Source organism: Leucoraja erinacea, chromosome 10, assembly GCF_028641065.1.
Source record: "Leucoraja erinacea ecotype New England chromosome 10, Leri_hhj_1, whole genome shotgun sequence".
Taxonomy (NCBI): Eukaryota; Metazoa; Chordata; class Chondrichthyes; order Rajiformes; family Rajidae; genus Leucoraja; species Leucoraja erinaceus.
Window position 1 is genome coordinate 38165575 of NC_073386.1, and position 23890 is coordinate 38189464.

A 23890-nucleotide genomic window follows, 5' to 3' on the forward strand; every position below is an offset into this window, starting at 1 on the left:
GTGGCCATCTTGGTAAAGGGGAGGCGAGGCCATCTTGGTAAAGGGGAGGCGAGGCCATCTTGGTAAAGGGGAGGCGAGGCCATCTTGGTAAAGGGGAGTGTTGGAAAGAACTGCAGGTAGACACCAAATGCTGGAGTCATTCAACGGGACAGACAGCATCTCTGGAGAGAAGGAATGGGTGGCGTTTCGGGTCGAGACCTTCTTCAGACTGAGAGTCAGGGGAGAGGGAGACACAAAGAAATGGAAGGGTAAGGTGTGAAAACACAGATTAAAGGGGACGTTGATCAAGGAAATGTAGAATGGATCATTGGTGACAACGAGACATACATTGATACAATCAGTAACATTTAATCAGGAAGACGGTAAACAAGTCTGAGGAGTAGAAAGGGGGAGGGATGGAGAGAGAGAGGGATAGAAGGGTTACTTGAAGTTAGAGAAGTCAATGTTCATACTGCTGGGGTGTAAACTACCCAAGCGAAATATGAAGTGCTGTTCCTCCAATTTGCTCTGGGCCTCACTCTGACAATTGAGGAGGCCTATACAGAAAGGTCAGTGTGGGAATGGGAGGAGTTAAAGTGTTTAGTAACCAGGAGATCAGGTAGGTTTAGGCGGACTGAGATGTGATGTTCAGCAAAATGATCGCCAAGCCTGTGCTTAGTCTCGCCGATATATAGGAGACCACATCTGGAACAACGGATACATTGGAGGAGGCGCAAGTAAACCCCTGCCTCACCTGAAAGGACTGTTGGGGTCCTTGGATGGAGTCCAGGGAAGGGGTGACCATCTTGGCGAAGGGAAGGAGCAGTCATCTTGGTGAAGGGCAGCCATCGCCAGGCACAGTCCATCCATCACTCCTTTCCCGCACCACAGCACATCAGCGCCGCTCATGTTGCCCGTTTCTAACTTCTCCCGTCTCACTGCAGTTCAAGAGTCGCAGCCAGCCGAGGAGAAACCGGTAATTTCCCACCTTGGACAACGGCCCGCAAACTCCAACAGTTCAAAATTCCCACCCGCTGCCTCGTGCACGCACACGCTGCCTAATGTCACCGGTGGGCGGACACATGCTCGTGCTGTGGTCAACAGGTTGACCTCAAGGTGAAGGGGAGTGCAAATGATAGCACCTGACAAATCAGCAGAATAGGATTTCTGAAGCATGTGATGCCAATCAATGTAGAAACAAGGAACGGCAACTTTTGCTGGTTTACAAAAGAAGCCACAGAATGCTGGAGTAGCTCAACGGATCAGGCCGCATCTCAGAAGAACATGGATAGGCAATGTCTCGGATCGGGACCCATCTTCAGACTGATTTAGATATTGCCCTAGGTTAGTCATTCTTCAACGGATTGAATACAGAGTTACTATGAGTAAATCACACTGCTGTAGTACGTAAGATACAAGTCATTCTTCTCATCACTATGCATTGCATGCACCATGAACACCATGGAGCAGTTCTTGCTGAGGCCAAAGTGAAGTGAGAGTTGTACTGTCCTTTAGCCTGCTATCTACATGTTGGCCATCAAGAACTTAACTGTACTAATCTCATTTAACAGCGCTTGGTTTATACCCATGGCCTTAATGATTCAAGTGCTCATTCTTAAATGTTTTGAGAAACTGTGCCTCAATTGTCCCAAAGGCAGCGCATTCCAAATTCCACCCATCCTCTTGGTGAAAAGATTCTTCTTCATATCCACTACAAAACACTAACAGAAAGAGAAGATCACATGTAAAAAGTATATAGAGTTTATAACAAAGCTGAGTGAGGAACTCAAGTGTTCCAATCAACCTCACGACACCACAACACACGGCTCTATTCTGTGATGATAAAACCTTTAGGGCAACAACATTAATCTGACTTTGTACATTTAAATGAGCATCTGGGATGCCAGCATTGACAAACTACTAAAGCAGTTAAAGAAAAGTATTTTGACAATGAATCAGCACCCCTGACAGAGCACTTTTCTGGGATGAAGTGAGAAAATACTGAAATGCTACAAACATCAACCCTTTCCGTGAAGTCTGTCAATGGCCATAACCCAGAACATGTCTTTGGCCAAGCAAATATTGTGAATAAAAATTAGGAAACTGAATTTTAAATTAGATGGAAGGGATGGACTAGTTTGTGTGATGGACAGGGCTACCTCTGCAACTCTCTGCAATATCCTGTGGTCTAGGGCAAAACAGTTGCCACATTGTGATACATACCAAAAATATGCTTTCTATAATGCAACTGGAGCAATTGGTAAGAGGAATTGGAGACATGCTGAGTTTCCTTTGTCTTCTGAGGAGGTACAGGCATTGATATGCTATCTTGAGAGTAACCCCAATTTAGTTGGACCAGGACAAATTGTTGGTGATATTTACAACGAGAAACTTGAAGTCCTTGACCTTCTTCACAACAGCACTATAACAAATGCAGTTAGTCCATCCCACTTCCTGAAGTTGATGACGAGCTCCTTTGTTTTGCTGACATTGAGGGAGATGTTGATACCATGTTACTCAGCCGTCTACCTCCTTCCTGTACTGTGTCTCATCATTGTTCAAGATCCTGGCTACTACGGTGGTTTCAATGGAGTTAGAGTGGAATTTAGCCACACATTCACAAGTCTATAGGGAGTAGAACAGGGTGGTGGGAACGCAGCCTTGTTGGGAACCAGTGCTGAAAATTATTATGAAGGATGCGTAGTTGTCTGTTCATTTTGATTGCATTCTATGGGTCATGAATTAGAGGATCCAGTTGCAGAGGGAGGGGGGGTGCCAAATTCTAGGTTCAGGAATTTTGAGATGAGTTTGGTTGGAATTGTGGTGTTGTTGTCACTAAAAGGAGTGTGTATAGCTGTCCTTGTTATCCAGATGCTCCAGGGATGAGTGTATGTCAAGGGAGATGGCATCTACTACAGATCTATATGGTGGTGATGGTGAAATGCAGTCGATTAAGGCTGACTGGGAGGTAGGTTGTTGATGTACACCATGACTGGCCTCTTAAAGCATTTCTTAATGGTGGATGTCATAGGCGGAAGTCTTTATGGCACACTACCTTGCATCTCCCAGGGCACCAGGATTTTCATATTCTTTACATTCTACACCCAGGCTTTGACTGGAAACTTGATGTATAGATTGGTCATTTTTTCTCCAATAGCAAAAATTATTTTGTAGGAAGCAACCACTTGGAATGGATTACGAAAGAACATGGTCAATGGTACTTTTTGTCACATGTACCGAGGTAAAGTTACATTTATTTTTATACAGAGTTCAGTACAAGTAGAACTATTAACAAGTACAAGTATAACACGTATAACCTGTCTGAAGATGGGTTTCGGCCCGAAACATTGCCTATTTCCTCCATAGATGCTGCCGCACCCGCTGAATTTCTCCAGCACTTTTGGCTACCTATAACTAAACATAAGCACTTAGATACAGTACTCGTGTGTAGACGTAATACACTGAAACTGTTAAAGTTCATTAACCCTACAGAGACAACCAAACACAAAGTAAAGCAAGATTATTTTATTGTAATGCCAGGCGGGAATGGGTTGTAGCTTTGGGATGACATATTACATTCCCTCAGCTCCCTCGTGGCCCAACTCAACGGGACAAAGGAGAGATAGAATAGTTATACAAATATCTTATCAGTAAACACTCTTACCATGTCCTTATATAGCATGACTGAAAGGTTCTGCAGCCTTTTAGAACACTAGAAAAGTCATGCCCACATTAGGCTTATTCAATAACAAGTTATTACTTATCTCTACAATTTTTTGCTGTTTTCCACAAACTTAGCACTGTCTCCTTCTTTTAGCCTTGGCCAGATCCGGAACACTGTGCCACACCCAAATGGTAAGATCCATGCCCTACAATTAATAAAGATGACCTTCCAATAACTTATCCAGGGGAAAAGGGAAAAGTGGCTGATTTCCTGTTAATCAACTTAAAAGAGTAGGTCAATAATTATGTTTGAAGGTCAAGACAGTAACAGCTGCAGTGCTTGATTTATAGAACTGAAACCAGAAATGGAGTTTGAATGGTAGTTTTTAGTCAGACTGAAATCTGAACAAGAATGAATCAGGATCTGATCGCTTTCGACTCGGCCACGTTCCATTGTGGATAACAGAGAGAAGTTCAGATAGAAACCCACATATTGCAAGAGGAGGTTTAAATCTCACATCATTCAAGTGAAATTCAACACTAATAATCAGAAGCTAATCTCCCTGAAGGTGCAGAACAAAGATCAAAACCATGTTTTACCCTCAAGGTGTAGAATTGTTCGGATTACCTTGTTAACGTGGATGGATGGTTAAAGCATTTACTGTTAGAAGACTTAAGGATTTAACTACCTTGACATCAATTCAATCAATTTCACTTTGACAATTAATGAGAAGGAAGTCAAACTTAATTCAAGAAAAACACGAATGATCAGTCTGTGTAAGAAATGGCTGCATAAAAATGGATGAGGCGGAGCTAATAAATTGAGCAGCACGAATAGCAATAAATAGGATCTGATAGTCATTAAAGCAACATAGTTACAGGATGACACAAATTAGGACCTGAATATTGAAGAAAGATAGTGAAAGATGGAGGAGTGGCAGTTAACTAATAACGGTCTGAGTGCAATACAGAACAATGACTTGCATTCAGAAAAAAAAACCAAAAAGACTGCTTGGGTGACGAAAATAAATAACACTCACTTATGGGAATAATGTACAGGCCACTTTACATTAACCACAAGATAGAAGTGGTTATAATGGATGATATATATTGGGTGATAAAAAATGAAGGCTTTTTAATCTCCATGTAGACAAGGAAAAAAGTGTAATAATGGCCTTTGTTACTGATTCCACCCATCTGCCATTCAACCCCTCCCTCACCTGTATCCACCTATTGTTTTCCAGTCTGCCTCACCTCCACCTCTCTTTTAAAACGTTAGCCCTCCCTACTTTATCAGTCTGAAGAAGGTTTCAACCCAAATGTCTTCTGTCCATTTCCTGCACAAATGCTGAGGATGAACCTGGAAAATATCACAATGGGATCCCTTGGACAGATTGTCCAGTAGTGGATGGGAAAGGCTGCATCCAAGGAGGGGGGGAGCATTGGCCGGGATCAACTACACTCAGGTTAAACTGGTGGCACTCATAAGAGTCTTGAAACCAGAAACCGCAAGTTAATATTTATAACAGATAGTTGTTATGCCTTCATGACTACATGCTAGCATGGGCTGGGAGGGGGTTCCTGACTACCAATGGGCCAGAAGTGAAAAATAGAAATAAGCTTTGGCAGTTCGTACAGGCTATGAGAAAATAGCTATTAGTAAGATTAAAACCAATGTAGGGAAGTGAAACAAGGTCGGACAGGATATGTACAAACATTAGGAAACATCTATGCAGATAGGGCTGTGAAAGCAGCAGCCACAAACCCATCATTAACCATCCAGAAGAGAAGGACAGGTTGGGCGTTAAATGTCAAGGAGACTGACATGTCGCCCCTCGGTCTCAAAAAAGAGGGGCGACATGTCCTCCCGGCCCCTACCCCTGGATTTCTGCCCAGAGGGAACATCACCAGGCAAGGCCGACCAACCCTTGCAACTCCAACCCAGTGGCGCTACAAGGACAGTGGTCCTTTAGGGCCAAGTTAAGACTTTTTTTTAAGTTTGGAATTGAAGGGTACAAGAAGGTGCCAAAAATGTGGTGACTCTTGTGTACTGATTCAGTATCTAACACTCTGATACTTTGTGTGGAAAAAAATAATTTCACTGTACATACGACAATAAAGCACCATTGTACCATGTATTCCACGTGGCTGCTTTCCAAAATACATGAAGGCATTCTACAACTGGCTAGACACCAAGTTCCCAACTGGGTGTCAACCCAGCAACGTAAACAGTGACATGCAATCTGATTGTCACCTTCAAACCCCAACAATAGGTAGACAGGTTGATCAGGTCGATCAAGGGCCATAGGAGAATACATTATTAGAATAATCATGCAGATACCTTACCAGTTGCAGAATAAAACATTTGTTTTATGCCAAGACATATTGTTAGACTATATAAACATGGATGGATCAGTGCATAATGCCCCAGATCACATCATAATAATTCATGGGAAAACCAGGTAGAATCGGTTGTGGGTTCACTCATTATAATGACTGTCGACTCGTGATGGATGTAAAAACTAATGCCTCTTTCACAAGTGCTGCATTCTTGGTGGGGCATAAACTGGTTATGCAAAGCTTACAACACACCCAACCTGAATAGAAAACATGTTGACAGTTCTGAGGAAAGAAGGATCAAACTAATAGTTTGGAGAAATAGACAATAGGTGCAAGAGTAGGCCATTTGGCCCTTCGAGCCAGCAATGTGATCATGGCTGATCATCCCCAATCAGTACCCCGTTCCTGCCTTCTCCCCATATCCCCTGACTCCTCTATTTTTAAGAGCCCTATCTTGCTCTCTCTTGAAAGCATTCACAGAACCTGCCTCCACCGCCCTCTGAGGCAGAGAATTCCACATTCTCACCACTCTCTGTGAGAAAAAGTGTTTCCTCGTCTCCGTTCTAAATGGCTTACTCCTTATTCTTAAACTGTGGCCCCTGGTTCTGGACTCCCCCAACATCCCCAACATCGGGAACATGTTTCCTGCCTCTAGCGTGTCCAAACCCTTAACAATCTTACATGTTTCAATGAGATACCCTCTCATCCTTCTAAACTCCAAAGTGTACAAGCCTAGCTGCTCCATTCTCTCAGCATATGACAGTCCCGCCATCCCGGGAATTAACCTTGTAAACCTACGTTGCACTCCCTCAATAGCAAGAATGGCCTTCCTCAAATTAGGGGACCAAAAAGCACACAATACTCCGGGTGTGGTCTCACTAGGGCTCTGTACAACTGCAGAAGGACCTCTTTGCTCCTATATTCAATTCCTCTTGTTATAAAGGTCAACATGCCATTCACTTTCTTCACTGCCTGCTGTGACAAGATTTAAAAAGTTTATGGCCACAGAATTACCACCGACTCCATCCGTCCATGCCAATTGGAAAACATTTTTATAGGAAGACAAAGCGGAAATCCATGATGAGTGGTCAGAAGAGAACAAAAATACGCAAGAAAGACAAAAGGAACTGCAGATGCTGCAATCTTGAGCAAAACACAGTCTGGCTGAACAGACAAGGGAATGGATAGACATTGAGTCGGGATCCTTCTTCAGAAACAAGCACAATCACACAAGAGAAGCAGAGGAGATGTCATGATAGAAGGTGCCTGGAACTGGGGATTAATTGTTAACATCCACCCCGAGTTAGAATTACAGTATATCACACATTCCTCTGGCAGTACAATTCGTTCTACCTCCGATTATCATGTTTTGCTATTGTGGGTAAAGGTACAATAGGTTAGAATCATTGTTATTAATAAAATAACTATAGAACTATTGTTGAATAAACTTGGGATTGAACCAATCAAGGGGACCATGCCTGTGCTTTATGCTATGTCAATTAACCTGGAGAGTTTCTAAATTTGGGGTTAATTAGGCACATAATGAGACCCTCCCGAAGGCATGATCAATTAAATCAAGTACAAGTTAATGGGAATTGCAACTGCTGGCTAAGTTAAGGCAAAAAGCGGAAATGTAAAGGGAGACTGGGATGACGATAGGGCTGGATAGATAGGGCTCACCACAAGCCTGATTGGAAGTAACTGTGGCTAAAGTGAACTGCAGTAAACCCATGACTGGTTATCAGCATAGCAGTCATCCCATACCCTCCAGAGAGCTACCCATTGTACATACCGGGTATAAGCAGATCTGCATATGACTTATGTAGCAAATGAAACGCTAAACTACAGCACTGCTAAAAGGTTTGCCTCACTATATCTTCGCAGCACATGTGAGGGTGGAATTAAACGGGGGTGGGGGGGGGGGGGAAGGGGGAGGATAGATTAAAATTGTATAAAAATAATGGAAGTTTTGGATCAGAGAACATTCGTTCAGGGGAAAAAGGGACACAAAGTGCTAGAGTAACTCGGCAGGTCAGGCAGCATCCCTCAAGAACATGGATGGGTCGAGACCCTTCTTTAGACTCATTCAGGAAAGTGACACCTCTACTGGCAAACGTAGTAAAAATTGTTCTGAAAATGAATTCAGGACTCCACATGTTTATTTCCGTCCACACTGACAATTCTCTTCAGTCCAATATATAACCTTTCATTACTGCACCGTTTCTTGCTTCGTAACCCATTTTCCATCCATGCTGCTGCTGCCACTGGCCCATTTTATTCCCCTGCCTTCAAGTGCGCAGTGTGCACCTGATTTTCCACTATGAAAGTGGAAGAAGCAGAGAGAGCCCTCCAATATAAAATAAGAGAGCAAAACATCAAATATAAGATTCCTACAAACATTTTATTATGGAACAGGAAAGTGGGGTAGAAAGTGAGACCAATAATATTAAAAGGGACAGAAAAAAAATTACAGCACAACACGAACTCTCATCAGCAGAACTTGAAAATATATTATTTAAAAAGTTTCTCCACCTACCCTAGAAAATACCAGATCCAATTCTTGCAATGATAATATTTATAAAATATCCTGCAGACATTTTTAGCAATGCAAGTGCAACACATTTCTTTTAAAAAAGTGGACAACCCTCAGCTTCGATTTCTTTCTCTGGCGACACCGGCAGCACCACATGGGCAATGCGGCTCCAAAGGCCACTCAGTTTGTCTGCATCCATACCATTATGTCCACCCTGGGTTTCAGAGCAGAACTTCATCTTCAGGAAGTTTTGGACCATTTTCTCTATGGTGAGAAGAGACAAATCCGGGTTCAAAGATGACTTGTCCAATGATACCGTGATCAACATTGGGACGTCCTTGAAGGCTGCATTTTCATGGTCACAGTATTTGTAGAACAGAAGCGAAGAAGCTGGTGGCAAATCGTGAAAGTGATGAATAACTGCTGCTTTTCTTCCTTTTTGGAACTCAGACGATAGCTGGTTGTCCATGTCTAACTTCACTTGATCGCTATTCAGCGACTTCTTTTCAGATGCATCAACTTCGACCACACTGGAATTGAAGACTGATGCATAAGCTCCTGCCATCCCACGTGCAAGACAACGCAAGGTTTCCTTTGCATCATGAGCAGCAGTAAACATAAGAACTGCAGGCCGAGTGTGTGTTACTGTGGCTGCATGCTTCAGCAACAAAGTTTTACTGCGTGCCCACAGTTCCTGACGTTGATTTGGGAACCTGTTCTGGATTTCTTTCCAATTGTTCAGGAGATGAACTTCTCTCTCATTTATCAGTTGATCAGCAGTAGTCTCAGATGGCCAATGATAACACACAAATATGCTCAAAATTGTTATCAGTGCCATTAGTGGAATTGCAAGCTTCCAGAAAAGGAACCTGGATCCTGAGGAAAGATAGCAAATGCACAATAAATCCCCCTTTGTGGGTTCCTGAATTAACAGATTACAACACCTTACAACAGATCTAAAGATATATTAACAAAGCAGCACTGAAGATTCGCAGTCTATAGTATAATAGACAAAATTAAATAATAACTTCAAATAAAACAAGTAAAATTACTTCTTTATTCATCTGCTTGATGACATTATGGGATCATAGTCCTGTTCGACCTGTCACACTTGCGATATTCTGGCAACTTCAGCTATCTCGGCTCTCAGGTCAGGAATTTCCTTTGCTAAACCTCTGTATATCTCTATTTTTACTCCTTTAATTTCACATTCCCTGTTTTACAATGGAGACAGCATTACTTGGTGAGCAGAAACAACATGATATCTTCAGCTAATACAAAACACTACCAGTACAAAGATGTATTTTCTTCTTTCTTCCCTTATAAAACTCCTGATCTACCTCATTGGCCTAATTTTGGGTCACTTGTGGTTGATGTTAAATTTTGCTCCTTAGCTGTTCCAGTGCGGTCGTTTGTAATGTTATACCTATGTAAAAGTGCTTTGCAGTTACTGATGTGGTGAAGATTCCGTAGCACGAGAAATAAGACAAAACAATAACTTAAGGTAGTTGTGACTTTCCAAATGAACCACTTAGAGTGGGAGTGGCGGCGCCCAACGGCAGCGGCTCGACTCCAGTCATCTGTCTTTTTTTATTTTTTGTCTTGTTAAATGTATGTCTTTGAGTCAGTTTTTATTAAAAAAATTTTAGCTGTGTATATGTGGGGGGTGGTGGGGGGGGCTGTGGGGGAAACCGTTAATCTCTTCCCTGTGCGGGGACCCGACTATTCCCTGTCGGGTCTCGGACGTCGTTGGGCCTAACATTGTGGAGCTGGCGGCAACCTCCGGCCGGGACTAACCTGAGGGCTCCAGTTGCAGAGCCTGTGGAACTGACATCGCGGAGCTGGCCAACTTCGGAGCGGGAAGAGCTGTGGTGGCGTGCGGCTGCGACCCGACGTTTGGAGTTCGGAGGCACCGGCCGCCGACCCGGTGGACGGGAACATCGGGAGCTCGCAGGTCCCTGGTGGGAGACCGCTTTTCCGAGCTCCGCAACGGCGACTTCTCCCGCTGGAATCGCGAGTTTGAAGGACATGGAGCCGGGGCCTAACATCGCCCCGCGTGGCTTAAACGGCCTCAGGACTTACCATCGCCCGCCGGGGGCTTTAACATCGGAGCCCCAGTTCCCCTCGACACTGCAGTTGGACTGCTGAACCATGGGAGAAGGAACAAAGGGAAGAGATAAAGACTTTGCCTTCCATCACAGTGAGGAGATGTTGGAGACTCACTGTGATGGATGTTTATGTAAACTATGTTAAGTGTGGGTCTTGGATTGTGTTTGTAATGTAAAAAAATTGTAGAAATGGAATTTCATTCAAACCGAGGTTTGAATGACAATAAATAGCATTCTATTCTATTCTATTCTATTCTATTCTATTCTATTCTATTCATTCTATCATGTCTTCTCTCAAAAACTTAACTGGCAGTTACATTTTGGCTCAAGCTAAGCAAGGGGTTGGATTATCAAGAGATTCTAATATACTGGAGATTTCTGATCTGCTTCAGTAATGACTATATGTCCAATTATAGGCTCGACAATGAAACCTTGCAACCCGACCAAGTGGCAGATATAGAAGGAAGAACTGCAGATGATGGTTTACAAAAAAGGACACAAAGTGCTGGAGTAACTTAGCGGGTCAGGTAACTTCTCTAGAAAACATGGATAGATGACATTTCGAGTTGGGACCCTTCTTCAGAATGGGAGGTGTGATGGTACAAGATCAGGATTAGGGCATTTAGCAACACATCACTCCAACCCTCCAAAGCCTGTACCAACCTTCAATCATGTTGTGGCTGAATTCTTACTGTAACCTCCATTACATGGCACTCCTGTGTGCTATGCATCAGGGAAAGACTCAAGACTATCCTTTTAACTGAAACCTTCCATACCCAATGATATCCTCATAAATATCCGATGCACCCTGGTGCGACCCTGGATCCTTTCCGCAATCTGATTCTCAAGGTGAACAGAAACTCACTCAGACACAAACCCAGATTTCAAAATCCAGTGTGAATATTTAGTGCAACATTGACACTCCCAAAATGTGTTACTTACCCGAAACATTTGGCCCAATAAACTGTGAACTTTGTGTTCTATCCCTGCAACGCGAGGGTTCTTGGTGACTGAAAAGCTGGTGACTAACCACTACCAGAAAATAAGGAAAATAGTTTAAGAGACTATAATGCATGGACAATTAAAGCATCTTCCACAAGTTACTCAATGATCATAAGAATCGGAAATAGGAGGAGGTCATTTAGCCTTTTGAGCCTTCTCCACCATTTGTATGACGATGGTCAGCCTTATATCCTTCCCCTCGCCTTTCCTGCCCTTTCCCCATTATCATTGATTGCCTTGCCGATTAAAAATCTATTAATCTCAGTCTTGTACATATGCACATTCTGCAATCAGAGCTCCATTGTTGCAAGAAGTTCCAAAGAGTCAGATCCCTTAAAAAGTTTTTTTTTCATTAAATGCCTTAAATGTGTATAGTAAACCCTCATTATAACAGATCATGGAGGGGAGGGGGGGGGGCAACTGTGTCCGTTATTGCCGATTATCTATTATAACTGAGTAAGGGATTATATAATAGAAACAATGAACTACAGATGCTAGTTAATATACAAAAGGACACAAAGTGCTGGACTAATTCAGCAGGTCACATAGCCTCTATAGAGAACATGGGTATGTGATGTTTTGGACGGGACCCTTCGTCAGACTCTTGGTCTGGAACTAAGCCTGGAATTTAGATGGGTCGAGGTGAGAATCGGCGGAGTGCTTGTACACAGCCCAGTGGGGGCCAGAGAATAGTTAAGGAGTGGTGGTGGTGGCAGCAATAGCGGGCACGGCCCAGAAGTGGCCGATGAAGTTGCGTGGACTGCCCGTGGCGACCGTAGGTCCAGCTTTGAAGATTGCAACTAATGCACCCACCATCTTGTAGCCATATCTTTTAGGATCCAAAGATGAAAGATGCTTGAGCCAGGGGAATTATCTATCTTTAGCCCCATTACATTATCTGGTACAATTGTTCCTGCGATGTGATTTATTTAATTCCTCCCTGGTGATGTTCAGTGTTAATGAGCTGTTCATTGTATTTTCTACAGTAAAGACTAATGCAAAATATTTGTTTCATTCCCCCATCGCTCTCTTAAGCACAATGGTTATATTCCCACCATCATTCTCCCATGGTACTGAATGTTCTCTAGTCTGGTATGTTAATTATGTGAAGGCACAGTCATTGCTTTTATTAGGTGATTGGTGGAAAGCCCAAGTTGATTTGAGGTACAACTGTCATAGATTCCTTGTTTTTTTTTGTTTCTTTTATTTTTGAATGAGTGTAATGTTTTAAAAATGCATTTTTCGCCCATTCAAGTACTCGGCACAAGCAGCAAACACCCCAAATCAACGACACATGCAACATACAAACTAAAGCTTCATCTGCTCTTTTTCAATCTGGGACTTTGGGTCACAGAAACAGACCTTTCAACCTATTAAGTCGATGACAAGCATCAAACATCCTTTACACTAACCCCATTTTATTGTCACACATTTCCAACAAACTCCTCACATATTCTACCACCCACCTCCACACTGGGGGCAAGAGTGGCCAGGTTACCCAACAACCTGCACGTATTTGGGATGTAGTAGAAACTGGAAAACCGCGGGGAAACCCATGGAGTCAAAAGGGGAACATGGAAACTCCATTCAAACACCACTAAAGGTCAAGAATGAATCTGCATCGCTGGAGCGGTATGGCAGCAGTTCTGCTGGCTACACACTGTTCCCCATTATTTCTCAGTCCCATTAACCTTTGTTGTAACAGTTTAATGACACCAAATGACACGGCAAACACAAACTTAGGAGGTCTTCCACAGCTTATTGGAATTTCCGAGGACAGAATAGAAGGTTGGACGGTGCAGAGTTTAAGCTCTAATTTGTCCACCGTCAAATTTGAAATTTGGGGAGTGGCAACAGTGGCAGCATTGGAGTGGCAACAGTAGCGCAGCGAGAGAACTGCTGCCTTACAGCACCAGAGACATGGGTTTGATCATGGCTGCGGGCGCTGTCAAAATGGAGTTTGTAGGTTCTCCCTGTGACCGCGTTTATTTTTTCCAGGTGCTCCGGTTTTCTTGCACACTCCAAAGACATACAAGTTTGTAGGTTGATTAGCTTTGATAAAATTGTAAATTGTCCCTGATGTGTAGCTAGTGTTTGGGCAATCGCTGGTTGGTGGGTCGAAGGGCTTGTTTCCGCACTGTATCTCAAAAGTCTAAAGAAGCCAAGGCAAAGGAATGTTTCATCTTTTATTAGTTCTGTGGACATACTGGGAAATGTCAGAGTTTGGACAGGAATGAGGTGTAAGAGAGAACCCAACGTTACGTCCATTGGCTCCATTCCACCCGAAAGTGCCCATTTGCCAGACATTTGTGCACCCTGGTGCATTGTGCAATCCAAATCCACAAGTAAACACAAATGCAAAAATACCTGATCAAACCACAATTTAAATTCCAGCTTGTAAAGAATGCCACTCCCAAATAGGTCATTATATCTTACCTAAAGCATTCGGCCTGGAAAACTGTGAACTTTGTTTTGTATCGATGAAACTCCGGTGCCCCCTGTAGCTTGAGCATTGGTGAACACCATCTACAAAAGCAAAAAAATAAATAGGACATTAGAGGGCTACAAAACATAGACATTTAAAGTGTCATCCCCAATATATTAAAAACTATGAAAGTTCTCCAGTTGGCTGGCAGATGCTTTAATGTCAGATCACACTTGCTGCTCATGAAATATACACAGCAGAGGGACAGGCCCTTGTACTCTGTAAATAAATGGCTTCGTAAAATTCCTATAATCTATGCTGTCTGGTATTTGACATTTCTACCCTAGAAAAAAGACAATAATTGTCTACCCTCTCTGTGTGCAATATTGTTGCAACTGAAACTGTGTTGTGATATGTGACATGCTAATTAAGTGCATGACATTGTGAAGTCAGGTGATCTGCAGCGGGAACAGGTTATTTTCTTCTTGCTGCTGACTTTACTGGAGTACATTTCAAAGGTATACCTTTGATCCTTCTTATAGTGTGGGTTCTTTTGTTCAGAAGCTAGTATGCTCTTTATCTCCATGGCCAAGGTGATGCATCATAAATCTCACCTACATGTTACAGTCTGTGGTAAACCCTACTATGTGCTCTCGACCCTGTATAGCACTGACTTTTATTAATTAAGGGACACTGAAACCAATTGCATTGCAGCCATCCCCCAAGGAGAGATCAGCTAACTCAGCTAAAGTCTAAAGAAGGGTCTCGATCTGAAATGTTCCCATTCCTTCTCTGCTGCCTGTTACTCAAGCATTTCGTGTCTACCTTCAGCTAAGATCATGTTTATTTTGTCTGGTCCCTCACATGGCTAACCTAGATGCTGTTGTTTTGTTATTTATCAGGAACAAGCAATGGTTAAAATGGAGAACCGTGGAAGCAGGCGAGGGGAATTCCAGTTGACAACCTATCGATTGAAAAATTGGTATCGTTAAAATAAAAATGAATGGAATTTTTTCATACATGACTATTTACGATGCACGCTTAGTGTTCAGACCCATTCACCTTTTCCACATTTTGTTACGTTATAGCCTTATTTTAAAATGGATTAAATTCTTTTTTTAATCATCAATCTACACACAATACCCCAGAATGAACAAGCGAAAACATGCGTTTAGAAATTTTTGCAAAGTAATTAAAAAGAAATCACTGAACTATCACATTTACATAAGTACTCAGACCCTTTGCTATGACACTCAAAATTGAGCTCAGGTGCATCCTGTTTCCATTGATTATCCTTGAGATGTTTCTACAATTTGATAAAATTAGGCTGCTCAGTAGCTTCTATGTTTCCCATTCATCAGTAGTTTGCTGTCATTCTACAGGACAGTATGGAAGAGTGGATGGTGCAGCAAATGTAAGTGCTCTTTCCTACTCTACCTTCTGTGGAATCTAGTAAGATAACATAAGGAACAGGAATGATGTTTCATGCCAAAGAAGTTCTGAGATATATCAGCAGATAAACGTTAAGCGAGCTACGTTATAGCAACATTATGGTTGGCCTCCACCCAACACTTATATAAGGTGTGAGAGTCTGAAGAAGGGTCTCGACCCGAAACGTCACCCATTCCTTCTCTCCAGAAATGCTGCCTGTCCCACCGAGTTACTCCAGATTTTTGCGTCTAACCGGTTTACACCAGCATCTGCAGTTCCTTCCTACCTTATATAAGGCGTTGCATTTTGCATTTGAAATGCATAAGTAAATAGAAATGCAAAAATATCCGATCAAACCAGAATTCAAATGCCATTGCCTTGCGGCCTTAAATTAAATAACTGTTATAACCTACCAGAAACTTTTTGCCTGGGAAACTGTGAAGTCTGTTTTGTAGCAGTGAAACTACAGGGTTCAATGTTACTTAAGCGTTGGTCAGCATCAACTGCAAAAGGGAAAAAATAAATAGAAAATTAGAGACCAAATGGTCTTCCACAAATATACAGCATCATAAGAATTCCCAATGTGCTTGGCCTATTTTGTTTTTGAGATCACTCTTGGTGTCCTTAAACAGGCCAACTGGAAGACTAGTTAGATTGCATTATCACCTCCCTGGCATTTGATCAGTTGAGGCACAAAATAATTGTAAGAACTTTGTAGGCCAAGTTATTAAAATTGGAGACAATTCGTTTTCCTATTAAATTATCCTTCCTCTTCCAGCAGTTGTCTTTAATGGACTATATTTCAATGGTATACCTTCAATACTTCCAACAATCTTTGTAAGTGAATCTTTATTTAAGGCACCAATGTGCTCTTTGATTTCCACAGGTTAAGAGGATAATGCACGAGAGATCTCACCTGATCACACATGCCCGCCTGTAAATTACATTGCTCTCTGGAACTATGTGTAACCCTGTCCTTTACTAAAAGGGATCCTAAAATCAATCTCTAGCGAGTTCAGTTCTCACATATTTCCTCAAGATGCCAGGAGGTCATATGGCCCACCGATGGCCCATCAGACTCTCACAATGCCGGTTCCCACTGCATACTCATCAGCGGCTCTCCTCCACTTAACTTCATTCCACCTATTCTCTCATCAACTTGCACCAAATTATTCTGCCACCCATATAAATTGGAGCAATGTACCGTGGCCAACTAACCCATCAGCATATCTCTGGGATGTGGGAGGAAAGCAGACCGTCTGGCATACATGTAAACTGGACGCAGGCAACACACGACGTCAGGATCAAATCCATGTTACTGGGGATTCTTGGCAACAGCACGGACAGCTGCACCATTGAGCTGCCTAAACTACTTGGTGCATATATGTAAAGGTTCACCTTCAAGAATTTACCTATGGTGTGGTTATTAACAAGTTGGCCTTGATAGCAAGTGCCTACATGCATTTTGACGCAAACGCTAGTAAGCAGAAGCCACAGTTTGCTGGTGCTAAAGCTGCTCTGTGAACTGTCAATAGGTGATCATTCAGCAGTGCAGAAGAGAGGTCCATTGTGAAGTGTGGTGCATTTTGGAAACCAAAACTAATAGTAAACAGAAAAGCAACATCACCTAATCAAATCAGAATTTGAAACTAGATTATAAAGAACCTATACAACTCCAAAGGTTGTACAGCTTTAACTTGTTCATACCTACCAGAAGCATTCAGTCTAATAGAGTGTGAACTTTGTTTTGAGTCAGTGCAGTCCTCAGTGCTTGGGTGACAGTGAACATCAGCTGCAAGAGGGAGAACATAAATAAGATTGAAAGTAGAAGCAGAGCAAAGCATGAACATTTCAAGTGTCTTCCACAATATATCGTTTGGTATAAATTGTTTTATGGGACTACACTCACTGTTATCTGCTGATTGAAGCAAGACAGTCAACAATTTGATTGTTGACGATATTAAAAACACTAGACATAGAATAGTTGAAGCATGTAACAATGAATGTATAAACATCTCCATTTATCTTTAAATCTCTATTCAGTTGCTGAGTGGAGTAATGAAATGTATAAAGGTTACTAAGGTGCATATTGCGTTTCATTATCACATTGCCATGCAGAAAACATGGACTCCACACTGCCGCACAAATCAAAATAAGGTGTGGCACTCCGAAAGAACAAATCTATTTTTAACATACACAACTTACCATAGAGAAGGAGACACCCAAGGAAGAGGTTTCTCACTGGCTTAGTGTGGTCTTCCCCCCAAAATAAGGCTGCTCAGTAGCTTCTATATTTCCCATTGGCATGAGTAAGATTTCCAATCATTTATGACAAGTACATGGCCAGGAAAAACATCTACGCAGATAACCTAAACCACTAAAACTGTAAATAAATCATACATTTGGGTAGCCATTCACCAATGGGCAACTTTCCATCATTCTGAGGGACAAATGAGGTGTGGGTTATATGGAGTGATAACCTCTTCCCTGCCAACTATGAAATCGTTTGAATTGTTCCGATATATAACAAGTTGGAAAACAACTCACCAATAAATAACTTTCCTGCATTTTTGGGGATAAAATGGGATGTTCAGTACAGTGAATACTTGAGTTAAAACCTCCTCTTTGAGTTTTTCCATAGTACAAGTTAAAAAAACAATCTACACATCCTTTACAAATCTTGATGCCCACCACCTTAGCATTACAAACATGAAAAGGGATAAAACCAAGAAATCCTGTGCATGTAAAGAGGGAATAAGATGAAATATATTTTAATTACATGGATGAGCCAATTAATGGTGCAGACTGATGGTGATTAGTGCTCTTTTGGGCTGAAAGCAGAGCAGAACTAGGTCCAAAGCTCCAACTCAGCACCAAGACCAAACTCGTACTCGAGTTGGATGTGAACAGATCTTCTCACTCACATGAATAAAAAAACAAATACAAAACAAACACTCCACCACTTACTTTTGCCACCCACCCTCCCCACCCCCAGGATTATAGGCTTGGACCACTTTAAATATGCACGCTGTTTAAAATAAATGATTTTCAAAATTGTGAAGCAATTATAAATCATCTGATGCCATTCCCAACTGCCTGAATTTACTTATGGCCTTATCTCACTCTGCGACAGGTTATTGTGAACAAAATAGCATTGTGACATTGTACAGAAAAAAACATAGCGTAGTACCAGTAAAGAGTGTTGAGCCCGAACAATTCTGTACTCTGTCAAACTCCATCTCAGATTCTGCATTCACATCTGAAAATTGACAACAATTAGTCACGATCAGAAGCATGGAAGTAGACCCTTGGATTCACTATATCTGTGCTATCCATCAAGTGCCCCTTCTCCCATTCCTCAATATTCCCCATTCCTCTTTCATGCATTGATGCTTTAAGTGCAGAGTTAGATATTTCATCAAGACCCTGAAAGAACCTGCATCAATTACCAGCTCAGACAATGAAGGCCATCTGGGACTTCATCAAAGGCCTTAATGAACACCACATAAACTACATCAATCCCACCATCCTTTGTAAATTTTTGAAAGAAGTGATGAAGTGCGTCTGTCAGATTAGTCCTATAAGCGATGCTGTCTATCTCAGAACTATCCTCGACTTTTCTGGTACAGAATAATCCTGCCCCTCATACCTTTTTCCAATAATTTTACTACCAGTGTTGGAGTCACTAACCAGAAACCAGCTAGTTTTACTCGCTGCTCTGCTTGAACATTCTCTATCCTCCAGTCACCTGGTACTTTCCTTTGTTGCCTGCCCGTAGCAGGCCACAGGAATATATATCCACCTTTAAATATGCTAAGACATCTAATATCTCCATCTTTTCAACAAAATTCAAAAACATGTTTCCACCACCCGAATCCTCCAACTTAATGTCATTCTCTGCATTGAATACAGATGAAATATATTGACTTAAGACCTTGAGTATAAGAATCAGGAAGTCATTTTGCAGCTTTATAAAACTTTGGTTTGAACGCATTTGTAGTATAGTGTGCAGTTCTGGTTGCTCCATTACAGGAACTAAGTGGTGGTTTTGGAGAGGCTGCCGAAGAGGTTTACCAGAATGCTGCCTGCATTAGAAGGTAAGAGCTACAAGGAGAGGTTGGGCAAACCTGGTTTGTGTTTTCTGGAACTTTGGAGGTTGAGAGGAGACTAAAATCTGTATAAAATGATGAGAGGCATGGATAGGATGGACAGTCAGAACCTTTCTTGCTGGTTGGAAAGTTCAAAGACTCAGTGGTGGTGGAGGGGGGGCATAGCTTTAAGATCAAAGAGGGGAAAATGTAAAGGAGATGTTTGGGGCATTTGTTTTATTACACAGAAAGTGGTGGGTGCCTGAAACACACTCCCAGGGCTGATGGTGGAGGCAGATACGACAGTGGCTAACTTTTAAGAGGCTTTTACAAAAGCACCTGGATATGTAGGGGATGGAAGAACACGAATCAAGTGCAGGTTGAGGAGATTATTTCAACTTGCCATCATGTTAAACACAGATATTGTGGACTGAAGAGTCTGTTCCTGTGCTGAACTGTTATAGAGTCATAGAGCATAGAAACAGGCCGGCCCTTCGGCCCAACTTGCCCACACTGACCAACATGTCCCATCTACGCGAGTCACACATGCCTGTGGTTGGCCTATATCCCTCCAAAGCTTGCCTCATTCTCATTTACCCGCCTAAGTGTGTTAAAAAAATCCTCTTAAACTTACTCAAAATTTGCCATTAAATCAGCATCTTTTTTCCTCCTTTCCTTTTTCTCTCAGGATAAGGACAACATGCCTGATAGTCTTCTTTTTCCACTCTGCATTTCTTCTGTCCATATTCTTTGTCTACATTCTCTGTCTCTCACTGCTCTCATTTACTCATTAATCAGATAACCATTATCCCCAGGGACACCCCAGTTTCACCTTGTTCTCCACCCCAATTTACTCTGCAGTTTTACACCTCTTTTATTTTATTTTCAGTTCCAACGAAGGGTCTCTGACCCAAACGCTAACTCAGTTTCCCTTCCCACTGATGCAGTCTGACCTGCTGAGTATTTCCAGCACTTTATGTTTTAATTTTAAATTTCCATCCTCTGCAGTTTTTTGATTTTCACTCAGACCCCCAAGATTAGATCTACTACTCCCCCTCCTTGATTGCAGCATCCATGTACTGATGCAAAAAACACTCATGGATGCATTTTAGAATTTCCATTTTCTTTAAACCCAAGTGATTCTACTCATCATTGGGTTGAAACTATGTACTATTATTAGCTTATTATTTTGGCACTTCTCTATACTTCTGCCTATACTTCTCGATTTTCAGCTGACTATTTGGAGATTTGTAGTACACTCCGAGCAAAGTGATCGGCCCCGTTTTTATTTCTAAATTATATTCTCATAGGATATGCTCCTCTTTGCTGCTGTAATGGATGCCTTAATATTGTGCAATTTCACATCCTCTGTTATGTCCACGCTCACCCCACCTCCACCATCACACCTGAGGATTTTATACCCTGGAGTGTTGAGTCGCCAGCCTTATCCATCTTTCAATCACGTCGTTGTGATAGAAACAATATCATAGTTTCGGCCCTAAACGTCACCTATTTCCTTCGCTCCATAGATGCTGCTGCACCCGCTGAGTTTCTCCAGCATTTTGTGTACCCCATATTTCCATATGTTCATCACTGCCTTCGATTCATCAGCCTTACTTATTAGATTCCTTGCATTACAATTGATGCAACTCAGTCTTCCATTTGTTCCATTTGAACCATTTGCCTGTAGATTGAGGCTCCCATTCTGTATTTGACTGTTCCTCACCCACTACTGTAGTCCTCTTTTATATCCCACCCTCCGTCAAATTATTTTAAATTCTCCCCCAACTGGTCCAGAAAAGCAACCCTCCACAACCCCCTCGGAAAGGTGAGACTATAGGGAGCATCTATTAATTCCAACACACTGCAAGGGTGAACAAGACATGGGACTCAGCTCCCGTGCCACACCTCCAGTTTCAAGAATGTCTAATAAAAAGATAATACAGTGGAAAAGAGTTAACTTTGAATTAAGCTCTTAGTTGCCCCTCTCAAGAAAGGTATTCATTAGCAATCAAGGAAAATTTAAACATTGCAAGCAATATATTTAAGAAGCATGCACTAGCTTCTGGATTCAGGAACATATTACCTTCATCTGCAGGATTCTCATGTACTTCGTTTTCTTCAGCTTGGTTCCCATCTGAATATTGCAAACATGGATTTAATAATTTCAGAGGTTTTCCTCTTTGGTAAATAGCATGCAGATACGCTTTCTGAACCATCTATCTACTCCTTCTCTCTCATCTGAATAAAGATCACGTCACAATTGTCACTCACCTTTCAACCAATGTGAACCAAGAAGTAGCTGTTTAACATATTGAGTGAAGGGTTACTTGTAAACCAAGTTTCAGACAAGTGGCTAACAAATTATTTGGTAGCCTGCATCCCCAATATATAAATTAATTTCACCAACTGTAGCATGCTATGGTTTTATGTTATTAATGACGAAGACCAATAATATAGAAATACTCAAACTGCCATTGGATCATATTTTATCATCTAAACCTTATTCGGGATTGAGGATGATTTGCATTCATTCCAGTATTATGGGTTCTGAAGTGAATGATGAGGCCATTGTTGGAACTGTACACTCTTCCACAGATGGGGCAGCGGTGGCTGATGGGCACAGGTGTAAATGTGGTGCTACACTTGCTCCATTTATACAGAGCATCCGTACAGTTCTGATGCCCAGATGCAAGGTTCTCAGTATCATCCCACTGCTCCTTCTTCACTTTGAGAAGTCATGGGCCATGAATTCACAGGAATGAATGAATATTTTATTGTCACATGTGACAAGTCTCAGTGAAATAATTTGCTTGCATACCCAAGGTATGCAAATAGTCGCCACATCAGTGCGTTGACAAAGTTACAAAGTATCTGCAGTATCCGCGCCAGGTCCCCCTTTGTTCTTTCCCCACCCACCACCCCCTCACGGCGGTCCTCCCCTGCACCGGGTCCCCATTGTTCTTCCCCCTGCCCCACGCCGGGTCCTCCTTTGTTCCTTCCCTCGACAGCGGCGTCCTCATTCCACGTGGTCCGTTCTCATTTGTCGGTCGCGCCGACCACTCCAATATCGCTGCTGGGTCCTCTCCAGTCACCTCCGTGGACCCGACCCAAGCCCCAGTCGCGGGTTCTGCCAACCCAGGCTCCAGCGACCGTGGACTCCTCGACTCGTGGTGTGGCCAACCCAGGCTCCGTCATTCACATGCTCTGTCAGCCACGGGCTACAATCCACGGGGGCTCCGGCTTCACCAACTTAGCGGCCCACCGGGAGGCGTCTGTGGGGATATTGCATTTTTTCCCCAAAGTAGCTTTGTCACAGTAATGAAAATAATAAAAAGTAACAGCAACATGCATCTTGCTATTCATCCAGAAGGATGAAAGATAACATGAAAGAGAGATTTCAATAAATTATTCGACCTAATGCTAATAGGAGGAAGTGTCAATTCTGTTTTCGAAGGCAAAACCAGAATAAAATTTAGAAATCAAAACCAAATATTCCTGAAGGCATCCCAGCCCCCCCCCCCCCGATGTGACAGGGTTAAATGGTCACATTAAAAGCAGTTTGTGTAATGCCCTAACCATGATCCTAACCAGTTTGTCTGCCTTTCAGAACCAAACGGCTTCTCTGATGTTTTGAGAATCATTTCACTATTACAGCAATAATAACTGAATAAACTTCAAAACACTGAGAAATGCCACACCTTCACACGGTACTGCATCAAGGTTGACATCATCTGAACAGTCCATCTTCTCGGATTCTGCAAGAAAAGGCAAAATTGAATCTTTACATATGTTGACAAAGTTGCACAAATCAAACAAGGTTTCCCAATGCTTAGTGCAACAACTCTCATACTTCAACCAAGCAGGGAGAGTCATCACAATTATACCGAGAATGTGTCCAAGCTGACTTTGCCACCAATCGCCTAGTTTAAGCATAAAGGCAGTTAATGGCTATATTGCAACCTAACCTAACAATTAAAAATCTTGTCTTCATTTTAAATCCATCCAAGTGTCTTGCACTTCCCATCCCTGTATCCTCCACCAGCCTTGTAATACTGGGAATTTTATGTTCCTCCATTTTTTTGTCTCTAATGATTTCCTCTACTTTTGCCCCACATTCATTGATTACGCTTTCTACTGCTGAACCTAATCTTTTAATATAAAGGCAGACAATTCTGAAAATATTCAGTAGGCCAGGCAGCACCTGTGGAAACAGGGAAAAACCCCCCATATCATTTCAGAACCCCCATCAGAACTGGGAAAGAGAGCAAGTTAGTTTTAATTTGCAGGGAATGTATAACAGAGATGGATAGGATAGAGG

At 42.2% G+C, this 23890-nt stretch overlaps 1 protein-coding gene across 4 annotated transcripts in view; it reads right to left on the reverse strand.

Moving 5' to 3' along the window:
• Nucleotides 1-8366: 8366 nt before the first annotated feature.
• LOC129701035 (torsin-1A-interacting protein 2-like) overlaps nt 8367-23890 on the reverse strand; it is a 30873-nt gene continuing 15349 nt past the window's right edge. For all 4 annotated transcript variants that reach the window (XM_055641975.1, XM_055641976.1, XM_055641978.1 and 1 more), the window contains 8 exons: nt 23271-23327; nt 21656-21706; nt 18672-18740; nt 17193-17273; nt 15895-15984; nt 14062-14151; nt 11566-11655; nt 8367-9391 (listed from right to left, as the gene is read on the reverse strand). In XM_055641975.1, the coding sequence (XP_055497950.1) occupies nt 8610-9391; nt 11566-11655; nt 14062-14151; nt 15895-15984; nt 17193-17273; nt 18672-18740; nt 21656-21706; nt 23271-23327 (1310 nt within the window). In that variant the 3' untranslated portion in view covers nt 8367-8609. The remainder of the gene's footprint in view (nt 9392-11565; nt 11656-14061; nt 14152-15894; nt 15985-17192; nt 17274-18671; nt 18741-21655; nt 21707-23270; nt 23328-23890) is intronic.